General features: G+C 28.3%; 2 protein-coding genes across 10 annotated transcripts in view; both read left to right on the plus strand.

Annotated features, from left to right (window-relative positions):
* Positions 1-10,055, plus strand: part of LOC126848843 (probable nuclear hormone receptor HR3) — a 97,479-nt gene extending 87,424 nt beyond the window's left edge. For 8 of the 9 annotated variants that reach the window (XM_050590701.1, XM_050590444.1, XM_050590519.1 and 5 more), the window contains one exon: positions 44-2,154. In XM_050590701.1, coding sequence (XP_050446658.1) covers positions 44-303 — 260 coding nt within the window. In that variant the 3' untranslated portion in view covers positions 304-2,154. Of the gene's footprint in view, positions 1-43; positions 2,155-4,865 lie in introns of those variants that run through there. The other variant, XR_007687322.1, reaches the window with a different exon arrangement.
* A 1,043-nt stretch (positions 10,056-11,098) lies between these two features.
* On the plus strand, positions 11,099-12,838 carry LOC126850548 (dynactin subunit 6). The gene is made up of 5 exons (XM_050593716.1): positions 11,099-11,199; positions 11,562-11,732; positions 11,804-11,931; positions 12,139-12,281; positions 12,375-12,838. The coding sequence occupies exons 1-5, from the start codon at positions 11,153-11,155 to the stop codon at positions 12,474-12,476; spliced, it is 591 nt and encodes a 196-aa protein (XP_050449673.1). The 5' UTR covers positions 11,099-11,152; the 3' UTR covers positions 12,477-12,838.
* Positions 12,839-13,112: the final 274 nt, after the last annotated feature.

Consider the following 13,112-nt stretch of genomic DNA (forward strand, 5'->3'; position numbering starts at 1 on the left):
CATTCGAAGAGCATCTAGTTAACTGTTACGATATGTTGCGCAGATCGACCGGGACTAAAATGCCTGGGGGACATCAATAGGCTGTCACAGGCGGTGATCAGAGCGTTGAGGTCAGAACTTGAACGGAATCACGTGACGCCGATCAAAGGCGATGTGACCGTGTGCGACGCGATCCTCGCCAAGATACCGCAGCTACGAGAGATCTCGCTACTGCACATGGATGCGCTGGCTAAATTCAAGCGGTCGCAGCCGCACCTCGAGTTTCCGGCCCTCCACAAGGAGCTCTTCAGCGTCGACAGCTGAATGAGCGACGCGGCGCGGAGTGTCATCCCGGCGCTGCCGAGTGGACAGGAACGCGAGTAGCATCGCGGATCTTGCTCGGTCAAGGTGAGTCCGATCATCCCGGAAGAGAGATAACCGACGATCTCGTGGCCCGGGGAACCGGAAGCGACGACGCTTCCTAGGAAGAATCCGCGAGCTGGCTTGGATGAGAACGATCTCTATAATAAAGGGTGTGGTGACATAAATGTTGACAGATCAATCGATCGATCGTATCGACGATTCGTTTTGTCGCGAAGCGATTTTAATGGAGGTTATTGCCTCGTGTCGAGAATAATAACAGAAAGGCAACGCGAATCATGGCAGACGCTTACGTTAGTTTCTTCGACTCCGAATCTTTGAATTCGGAGATATGTGCTTTTAACACAAGTATTTTTAAGACAATTTATTGAAAATTGATGCTCGGAAAGGCGAGACGATGTCGGCTAAAGCTTATCTGGAATTCTAGATCGGCTAAAGCTTATCTGGATTAAAGTTGGGCTCGTAGTTACGTTTCACATTTAGTGTTAAAGCGTTTTACAGTTCTTAGCCCATGATTGAGCAATAAATGCAATTATTTTTACATTAAAAAAATTTTCATTAAATAAATAAAAATAACTTGAGTGAGATTTATTTTATTATATATTTAGCATCATGTTTATTAAATAAATCCTAATTGTAGTTTCTTTCTTTCTCTAGAATGAATTATTTAATATAATCATTCAAAATAAAGTCATTTAAAATATATTTGAAATGATTAATATATAAAATAAATAAATCTAAAATTGATCGTGACGTTACTTGTTTGCGTTTTAAGAAATGACGTACAAAATTGATAAATTTAACACAAGATCTAAAGGGCACAAAATTTAAATGGCAACAATTTTGAAATTAATAATGCAAAATTTACAAAAATATACAATGAGACTACTGATATCTATCAATTACTCTTATAAGATTTTAAAACAGATAAAACTAAAAACATTCAAAATCCAGATAAGACTTAAAAAATAACTGTTTATGTTGGTTAATATTTATGCACAGAGAATACTTTAAATCATTTATTTATTGAGGACGATCTTGTTTTAATTTTGTTATATTTTTAAATAATGTATTACTAGTATAATTTCGGAAATTTTTAAATATATCAAGACATAATATGTTTTTCATTTTAATAAATTAAATTTGGGAAAAGTCGTATTAATGATAAAAATACAAACGATCTTGTATTTAAGAGATTTTTAATAAATTTGCAAAATTCATTGATATGAAAAAGGACCAAGTAAGAATTATCGCGCGTACGCATAAGTAGATATCAATGCGTGAAAAAGATCTTGTTTTTTAATGTAGAGATGCGGTAATAGAACATTTTTTCTGATTTTTTATGTATTTTACTTTATATTTATTTAATTATGTAGTTTGCAAAATAAGGACGGGAAACATAAAACATATAAGAATATTATTTTACATGATAACAATATTAAATCAAGATCATTTTATATAATTTATAGTATGTGGAAATGATAAAAAAGATAAAAAATTATCTGAACATATTTCTTTGGTTGATAGTATTTTTAATTTTTTTTTTTTAGATTGTACCAATATACAATATAAAACATTATTATGGATTTATTATGTGAGTACACATACTAAGAAAAGATTTAATATATTTTTCGAGTTATTGGTATATTTTTCATCGCAAATATAAATAGCTGCTTGACATCGCTTTTTACAAACTCGCTTATTCGAGTACCAATGCAATAAATATTCGAGAGTCTTACATATATCTCTACATTGTGTATATATATATATCTTTTTTATGATTTAAATTGCAAGAAAAAAGAAAAAATAAATCTTTCAGAAAAATGGACGATCTCTCAATTGTCCGTACGTACAAATCTTTTTACAACATTTCAATTTGTACGATGAATATGATATATATATATATATATATATATATATATATATATATAATTACAATAGAAAAAAAACAATATGTATGCACGTTTTAACCCTTTAACCGGTAAATTATATTTGCTTAAGATTTAGGAAAGAGGAAAGTTAGGATTTTTTTATTTAACTTATCTTTGTTTTACAAAAATAAAATGGTATAATGTAATACTGAGAAATTATAAAATTTATAAAAATTATATTTTATATAATATAAATAGTCATAACTTTGTTCTTTTTTTATTATAATTTATGGCAGTTAAGAACAATTCGTCGCTGGCTAGACGGATGTTTTTGAAATTGGGATGAAATGAACTCAGCATACTGTTCAAAGGGTTAAAATTAATATTAATGAATTAGAAAAGAATAATTTGTAAATATGCTTATATATGGTTACCATCTGATTCGAAAGTAGATCAACTCTGTTTCTCCTTCGAAAACGTCCTCGAATCTTTGATCTTTCAAAAATATGAATTCTTAGCCTTAATATATACTTTCGCAGTTCATAGTAATTATAATAACACATTTTCTTTAAAGAAAATCTTTTCTATAAAAATAAATATTAAAGACCTCAATCCAATGTTACTTGGACGTCTTTTGTGTGAATGAGAAATCAAAGTATAAAAAGACAGATGAATATGATTGGAGATTGAATCGGACTTTAATCGTTCGTAACATTAGTTTTAATTTAATTGTATATTAATCTACTCTAGCAATCATTCTTGAACGTTAAAGAAAAGTTATTTATACCATTCACGATATTTTCTTTAGAACACGAATTTTTAATTCAAATCTGATTCATCCTCCGCAATCTTATTCATCTGCGCTTATTAAACCAGCTTGGATTTTGAATAATTAGCCTACCGGATAGCGTATGTGGTTTATAGAGCGTACTAACTTATTTTTGTTTGTTGTTAAACGTTAAACTTTGCCCGAATTTTAATATTAAATGTTATGTTAACTTTATATGCGTCTATATATTTTAAGGTGTTTCTCCGCGCGTTGAAGTCATTACGATTATTGTATTACGTTTAACGTATTCGAATCTAAAGATTACAGTAGATAATGTAAGAATGCATAATTATAAACTTATTTTAATATGAGTTAAAATGTAGATAAATTTATGTTAATATCGATATGAAGACATTTTACTGCCAGTAATTGGATTTAAAGCTACAGAGTGTCTCAAAAAGATTTATATAGTATTTTTTTGATCTTTTAATATCTGACTTGACATTAATAAAAATTTATTTGTATGATTTAATAATAAGTACAAAATTAGTTACAATTTTGATTTTTATTTGCATTAGTATTTTGTATAAAAATTGTTTATATATAAAACTCTCTTTTTGGATATTTTATAACAAATATATATTTAATTAAATATTTTTTATTCAAAATTCTTTCAATAAATTTTATAAACCATTACTATACATTACGATATTTTTTTGAGATGATCTGTATTTTTTGCTCGCATAATAGAATTATGTTCGATATCTAATTCGTTATGTCAATTATATATTGTAGAAAACGATATTGTTGTGCAAAATATGCGTATTGTTCGAGATCGGAACTTTTGGCCTTTAAGTCAAACTGAATGTCCGGTAGGCTTTTAAATATTTGTCACGATGACTTTTTCTGTCTTATTATTAGATAGAAATATTAAGAAATGCCTCTTTCAAGAGACAACCGATTGGTTGTCTATCATCCTTGGTCGGATGATTCTTCCTAGGAAACGTCAAGATGAGCACGCTAAATGTAGGAAAGTAAGAAAAATAATACACTAGAATCACATGAAAAAGAAAACACATCGAACTGCATAGAACGCTGGTACATGGTCTCGCCAAAATTGTTGATAGAGTTTTATACGTATAGTAGCAGCAAAATTTTATAACTTTTTTTTTTTTTTAGAACGGTGGAACAATCTTTGAAACAGATTTTATTATTTCTGATTAGAGATAAAAAAATATTGTAGTTTTACTTTTGACAAAAGAAATATAGTGTTTTACAGAGCTTGATTTTTGCGCGATTATTCTTTTTATACAAATATTTTAGAATGAAGTTTAAAAATATAATAGAGTTTAACGTTCGGCTATTAATTTTATTATAGTATTTTTTTTCAATAAAAAAGTAAAGAAAAAAATACGTTTGCTTCATTCTCTTAAATTTGATTTTACTTATTTTATATTATAATCAAATTACATTCTTATCGTACATTTCTAAATTTTTAGTATATGCTACATTATGATATTTGAGATGTCTAAAAATTGAGTATATTAATTATATTATACCTCTCTACTTATTATTCTTTCTTAATTTTTCTTCAAAGAAAAAAATGTGATGATGATATTAAATCGTAAAACTGGCGAGTTCATTTAAGTTATCATTTTGTCCAATCATAGCGTAGATCATCTACTGGTGTCCGGTGTATCGCGAATATTTCATGCGTATCCTTCACGGCGATGACGACGATGACAACATCAGGAACATATATACAACTTGTCGACTGAATAGTTCTATACATACGGTGCTTACGACAGGGAGCAAACCAGGTACAAGCGTTGTTTAATCATATATTCGTCTCCTTTCTGTTGCAGATAATTTCCTTCGTAATGAACGTATTGGGCCTTAAATAAACATAAAACATTGTTATATATAAAGTATACATAAAAAGCAACATAAAATATATACAGAAGAAATATATATATATATATATATATATATATATAAATATAAATATATAAATATATACATAGTGTAAATGCGTATGTGTATACGCGCGCGCGATACGTCTTACCGACGCAAAGGTGTATACACATACGCACATGTCGTTATAAGATTATATTATATAGACAAAGGAAAAAATCGCGAATGCGTGCGAAGTGAACGAGCGAGCGAGCGAGCGAAAGCGAGAGAATGTGCGTGTGTAAGCGTGAAACAGACGAGCGAATATGAAAGAGAGCGAGAGAACTGAGATATCGGTTGTTACGATACATACATAAAATATATATTGTATTAATTAAAAAAAAAATAGTAAAAGAAGGAGAAGAGAGAAGAAGAGGGGAACGGTGATTAACCAAGTCCTGCTTAGACGGTTCTAGGACGAGATAACATAATATAATATTATAATTGAGAATTGGCATTTTTTTTTTTTTATGGGAAGAAAATCTTGATCGGTCCGCTCATGCGACATAGAGACCGATATTATTACACACGTCGAACAGAGAGAATACGAGAGCGAGCAAACCCAGCGATTAGCGTCGACGAAGGGTAGAGCTTATATTGCTGAGGGCGAGGAATCGTGGAACCGCGTCAAAGTTGGGTGTAATTAAGCGCGATAATGGCGATAAGGAGCATGTTTTTATCACGTTTTAGAATTTCTTCTTCCAATTTTTGCTCGATTATCTCTCATGTTCCAACTTTATCTCGCCTTCGTTATTAATTGCTATTTGTATCTTGATCGTCAATCATGGACAAAAAGTAAAATTTAGTACAAAAGAAATTTGCGCGTGATTATATTAATAATAAAACATAGATAGATTGATAAAGACGTGTAAAAAATAAATTTTTTAATAAATGAAACGTTAACAATTAAGAAATGTAATGAAAAAACTATCAACAAAGAAAAAGAACTTTAGGAACGGGCAAGAAGAAAGGGACAAGGAATTTAAAAGCAAATTATAAAAGTTGAAAGTGTGATGAAAATCGATAACAAGAAATTAAAAGTATTTTAGAAATTGATAAAAAAACATGATCACATCAATCGTCATTATTGTAGTCAACTTGTACGAGCTGTGAGATGATCAAAGTTTCTTCTTTCCGCTCGTATAACCGGTAAAGGACGCGTCACTTCGCTAAATATTCAATTAAATTTTAATAAGAAGAGACATGACTAAAGAAGCAAGTATAAAGCACTCTTAAAGATACGACAGAGCTAGTTCTAGATATACTCTTTTAATCACGATTAATCTTAACACGTATTACATCATCGATTCGATATTGAAATTTCTTTTGCCTTAGCAAGAATATTCGAATAAACGCGTCCTTACAATTAGCTTAAATGCAAAAATGTCGCCAGCGGTTACGCGTTCCGCCGTCGTCGTCACTTCGAGTAGTGATTCGAGTGTAGAGTTCTGAGCTACTTTATATATATATAGCATAAATACATATATATAAATAAAAATATATATATATATATATATATAAATTAATAAATATATAAATATATAAATAAATAAATATATATAAACACTATACATATGGGAGTATATTTCGAGGAGCGGAACGATCAAGATTCGACGGTTTTCGCGATTAATGATTACGATCAGCGTTATAGACAGAGATTTTTCGTCCTTGGACCAACTCGGCCGGATTACACGGATAATGATGACACATAACACGCTCACGCGAATCCATACACACATATACGCAGAGACAGACAAAGAGAAGAAAGGGAGTGAAAGAGAGAAAGAAAGAGAATGAAAGTGAGAGCGAGAGAAAAATATTATATGATTTGTGACGCGCGGATGCAAATTTCACGGATGCAGGCGTAGATAGAGCTAATCGATCGCATTATGCGCGCGCATTAAAAACGTTTTTGGTACTGTATGGCACTTGTATGACGCGTCTCTTTATACGTAAATCGTATACTTCTTATGGATAAAAAAAAAAGAAAAAAAAAAACCACAATAGCCCGTCATTGCGCGCTAAGACACCCTCACGAAGCGTTTATATACGCACCGTCACCGGCTTTCCTCGCTGTCGTCGATCATTGATCGAAGATCAGGATGGAGATTAGGAAGGGATTTAATAATGGCTCGCTGTTATTCATCGACACTTTCGCGACCGCCCGCGTATTTTTAGATGAAAATTACGTCGGTCATTGGGCGCCGAGCCGATTAAAATGCATTCGTACGCCTTCGCGTCGTTGTTAAGTATAAAATTATGTTGCTAAGAGGCAGATTGGAATAAAGAAAAGGTATTCGTACGCCATCACTTTTATGCTATAAATAACACTATGTTGTTAAGAAACTGAAGTAATAAGAGTATTTGTAAGTCCTATCTTGTGCTTTTATTATAAATATTTTTAACTTGTTATACGTATATTGTGTATGTATGTATGTATATATATATATATATATATATATATATATATATATATATATATGAGAGAGATATTTAAACTCTTTAAGAATCCTAAAAATATATAGAGAGCTTGTAATATATCGATTTAAAGAATAATGCTATATATATTTAAAATTGCAACACACATCTTTATTTAAGAGTTACTTATAGCGATGACGTGCGAATACTATGTGTCTTATTCTATAGTGAATTTGTTTAAGACAAATTATGAATATTGCAGCTAATTATGTAAACCCTAAACGGTATAAGCGGGATATGACAGATCGTTTTCAATTATAGAAACTTCATAGCGCTCTATTATTATTTGTTTGTATTTATAAAGTTTACTATAAATAAATAAAATCTTATTTCCACACGTATAAATTACGGACATCTTTTATTTTTCTGTTGGGATTGTATATAAATATTTATTATTATAAAATCTACGCAGTATGTTGTGTGCTCGTCTTTGGTCTTTTTATATAATTACGTAAGTAAAATAATTTATACTGTTTAGGGTAACGCAGTCTTTAACAGTTATCACGTATTTAACCCATTATAATTTCTATTTTGAAAGTTTATAATGGTAATGATGAAATAATGTCAGAAAAAAAATCATCAGAGATTTGTGTTAAAAGTTCTGAACATTTTTTTTGACATTTAACTTTCTAATAACGATATTAAGATAGTTATACTTCACTTATATTTAGTGTATAACACACAGTTATATATAAAAGTATATATATATATATATATATAAAGCATAAATATAATATAATAATTGCGATCTTTAATGGGTTGAAAATGTACCGATATCAAAACTGCAATTTAAACTTGCAGTTAAATATTAGCGGTTGCGAAAGTGTTAAATGTATTGTTATTAGCTCTTTATAATTCGATTTATTATATATTTATATATCATTATTTGCTCGACTGGCAGGATTATTAAAACAAATACTCACATTCAGCTTGGATGATAATTTGCAATTCTTAAATATGCCTTCGTAATAATGACTTTGTAATTTTTATTAGATGAATTGTTGTTTACGAATGTTAACGTAAATTTTACAGAAATTTAATATGGTAACAAGAATATTAGATTTGCTCATGACATAATATATTAACTTATACACATAAATAGAATATTAATATTTTATTATTCATATTTATTAAATTTGAGAAAAAAATTGGAGGGTAATCTTGTAAAAAGATCTCAAATTTTATATTGTATTAAATGCATATAGTTTTAATTTTTTTAGATCATAAAATTTTAGATTGATCTTTTTTTTGCTTTAAGTTTATTAAATTTCTTAAACTTTTAATTTTTCAAAATTTTTAGGCGTGAATCTTTGATGTTTCAAATACGTTTTAATCTTTAAATTATTGTCACATTATTTGTTTCTTGCATTCTCGGATTTTGATTGTTAAAAAAATTCTTAGGTTTTAAAGTTATTACTAAAACAGCAAAGAACGAGGAAACAGATTACTTTAAAATACTACTATTAATTATCATAGTAGAAATTTGAAATTATTTTAAACTTTTAATGTGAAGGTAAATGACATAAATGTTTGTTATTGTTATCTTTAAAACAATATTTTAAAATTGTTTCAAAATAAGATAAAATCATATTACAATGATTATAATGATAAGATTATAATTAGCTCAATGAAGGATAACTCTCGGATGCATGTACAGAGTCACATTGTTCTAATAGAGATTTCGATTTGCAGTCAAGAATTGTGCACCTGCTTTTTTACATCTGTTTTATTTTAATAAATTACGCTATTTGCTAAATCAAATTATGTCAATAACATTAGTATAAATCTTTGGTATAAAAAATTATAATTCCGTTATTTTTTCATGAGAGCTAAAAGAGTGTCTAATTATCACACAAAAAAGGCAGCTAGTTATTTTGTATTATTTTTAAATATTAATGGATTAGTGATACGTATTTACATTATATTCGCATAATATTTTCTTTCTATAATTGCAAAGATAAAAATAGATTTTCTCAAATTTCAAAAAATTCTTTCTGCATCAATCTCGTTACCATTGATAAAATTGATTGATAAAAATACTAATTTTTTATTCTTCTTGAATAAACTCCTTTGTATAAGACAGCATGCAAGAAAAAGACTTAATATACATCCGAGAGAATCAAACGCGATTGTAAAAGGATCGACGAGAGCGACGGCGAATCCGTCACGGTGCGCCGACTGACACGCTTTCGGACGGTTGCATATATTTATAGCGAAAAATTACGAGAATGCATATTATTCTGCCGATTAACAAATAAGTGCGTAGGATTCGTTTATTGTAGATCGAACACGTGCACAGTCATGTTACGCGCGAGTGCAAAATGCATACCATCTACGATACCCTTCTTCGCTCACATCTTTATATCCCCTTATTCAAGAGCAACACACATACACACACACGTACACAGAATACGTACGCGTATACGAATACACATAGTTACACATACATAAAACACACACGCGTATAATAAGGCGCAACACGTACACGCGCACGCACGTTGCAATTAGACGTTATTATCGCAATTTGGAGTTAAATTTTATAATATATAATATATAAAAAATATATATAATAAATAAAAGAGTTGACGGATAATATAGAGTTATATTAAATATCTAAACAAAGATACTCTGTGTTTCTCATGTGTGAATATATTATCCCTTTTGTTGCGCAATCACACTTGAAATTTTCCTTCTCTTTTGTATCCCTAAAATAGCTTAAATAGATAGAACGCATATTTGCACACATCAACAATGTTCTTACTGTATGTGTTTTTCAATTTTTATCATATTATAGTTAAACTAATCTTTTTCTTATTTATGTACATCTTAATAAATATGATTTAACATCTTACCAGAAAAAGTAGCTAACATATTAGACTCATATATTTAATCTAATAAATATTTTGTATTGGCTCCTGAAATTTATTTATTTAACTCTTAATAAGAGTTACTTATGATGAGACATAAAATAACATTACTTAAATACATATTTTCTTTATCCTTGTATAAAAATAAAAACATTTTTGTTTTCTTATAATTCTTTTTGTTATAATTCTTGATTTTTTTGTTCAACATTTAAAAAAGAGTATAAAAACCTTAAATTTATTAATTGTCTTTATTTATCTACATATAATCCAATTATAATAATGCTGTAATCTTTTTTACTGTTTAATGTATTTCAAAAATTATTTTAAAAATTATTTTTATTTCTAAGATAGATAGTTTAATTAGTTTTTAAGCTTCTTAATTGTAATCAATATTAATATTTGCAATGAATAATAATAGTTGTATTCTACATTTATAATAACAACTTTTTAATTCAATCATATAATGGCAATATTATTTTAACAATAATAATTTTGATATATGTATGTTTAGTCAATTTATATGTATTGTTAAAGTGTAAATTTTTATTTTATAAGTAAAATATAGATAAAGATATTAATATCACAAATATCTCAATTTTAGTTTTCTACAAATTACATTTAAGTTATGTGATTTTATTGTTTGTATAAAAACCTTTTAAGAATTCTTCAAACAATGTTTCTTTTAATAGCTAGTCAATATTTGAATGAAAATATTTTTAAATTCTTGCGCATGATACTATCGAAAGAAAATATGGAATATTTCGATGTATCGATATCAAGCGATTGACACTTTGCGTCTTCAGGACTTCAGCAGAGAGCAGAGAACTGTCATTGGAGCCAAACTGTCATCGTAAATGGACGGGAAGACTTCTAATAATTCCTCGGCTTATCGCCGCGCCAAGTAAGTTTAATAATAATTAGATTAAATATATGTAATATTAGATTGATATTTGACTTAATAAATTTTAGTACTTATTAAAAATTACTTTATGTTACAATATCAGATTGTATTTTGAGGTTAGTTTGATGCTTCCTAACCTGATCACACATATTTATAACAAATCAGTATGTAAATATGCTTGTATAGAAGTTGTAATGAAGATCAAGGCAAAAACATTTGAGGATTTTTAACATAAGCATTATATTAAAGTGCTAAATATAACAAAGAGAATAAAGAATGAAGAACTAGAAGAGAGAATATTATATACAAATACTTTATTTTTATACAGATAATTGTATATGTTTGCAATTATACCTTTATAGCTTAAAAATTGCACCTGGTGCAGTAGTGTGCGAAGAAAGTATTCTGAAAGGAGACATTACCATTGGTGCAAAAACTATAATCCATCCTAGGGCATGCATTTTAGCGGAAGCTGGTCCAATTATCATAGGAGAAGGCAATATAATTGAAGAAATGGCATCTATAGTCAACAGGTAAATTTAATATGTCATATTACAGAACATGCAATTTTATACTAATTACTAATATATTACATATTTTGTAGATTACCCTCTGATGCTCCGGAATCTGTAACAGTACCAGTGCAGATAATAGGAAATTACAATGTCTTTGAGACTGATTGTACGTGTGAATCATTCAAAGTTGGAGATAATAATATTTTAGAAGCAAAAGGTATATATAATATTTATTCTAAGTTTTTTTTTTAATGCATATAATAAATAAGTATTACGATTAGTAGTATTAGATCATACAAGTAGAACTAATTTTATGTCAGATCAGAGAACGATTTAAGGAAATTATTCAATAAGATTTATAAAAATATTAATTATAAATTTTTATACACAAATTTTGTCAATAATTTTTTTTTTTGTTCAAAAGCGCACGTTGGTCGAGAAGTCGAATTAACGAATGGATGTGTAATTGGAGCTGCATGCTCTTTGACTGAACGAGAAATTGTACCCGAAAATATGATAGTATACGGAAGTCAGTGTCAACGTAGAGAAATGAATGACAAACCATATGTAAGCATATATATTATTTTTATTCTATTATTTCATAATACAAAATTTAATTTTTTTTTACTCTATTGTATTATTATTACTTATTGTAATTAGCCTCAGATTGGACAATTGGATTTTCTGCTAAAAGTTCTTCCGAACTATCATCACTTTCGCAAATCGAATATGAAGCCGAAATCTGGGACTAATAATATGTAATAATTTTTCAATTTTATATAATAATGAAACTAGAGAAAGCACAGACAGTATAACTTTTGCATCAATTATATTATATTTATTGAACATATTTTATGTTCGTGATTATTAAGACAGAAAACGAGAGAAAGGATATATAGATATTTATTTATAAATGCTTCGTAATCTTTTGTAACAATTGTTTATTACTAGAAATATAAAATATAAATATTTTTACGATCTTTGTAGAAAATTAAATTAATTAAATTTATATTATAAAATATATTATAAGAAAAAAAGAGAAAAAAAGTTTACATATTACATAAATGCTGATATTAAAAATTGTTAATCCATATTTACGATCAAAATGGAAATAAATAAATCTAAAAGCATTCCTCCGAATTCAACTTCTTTATTAAAAATGGCACTAATATTTAATTTTGTGAAAATTCTTCAGGTTCTTTATCAGCTTCATACTTTAACATTTATTTTATTATTCCAAAAAGTGCTTTATTTGAATAGGAAATATTTGAATTTTTTTAACATAATAACATTTTAATATAACTTAAGATTATAATCATAAACTATTTTCCTAATTTAAAATTGGAAGAAAAAAAGTAAATTTGTGGAAAAATATTTTTTACCCTAATATATTGCATT

The sequence above is a fragment of the Cataglyphis hispanica genome, chromosome 1 (genome assembly GCF_021464435.1).
Source record: "Cataglyphis hispanica isolate Lineage 1 chromosome 1, ULB_Chis1_1.0, whole genome shotgun sequence".
Classification (NCBI taxonomy): domain Eukaryota; kingdom Metazoa; phylum Arthropoda; class Insecta; order Hymenoptera; family Formicidae; genus Cataglyphis; species Cataglyphis hispanica.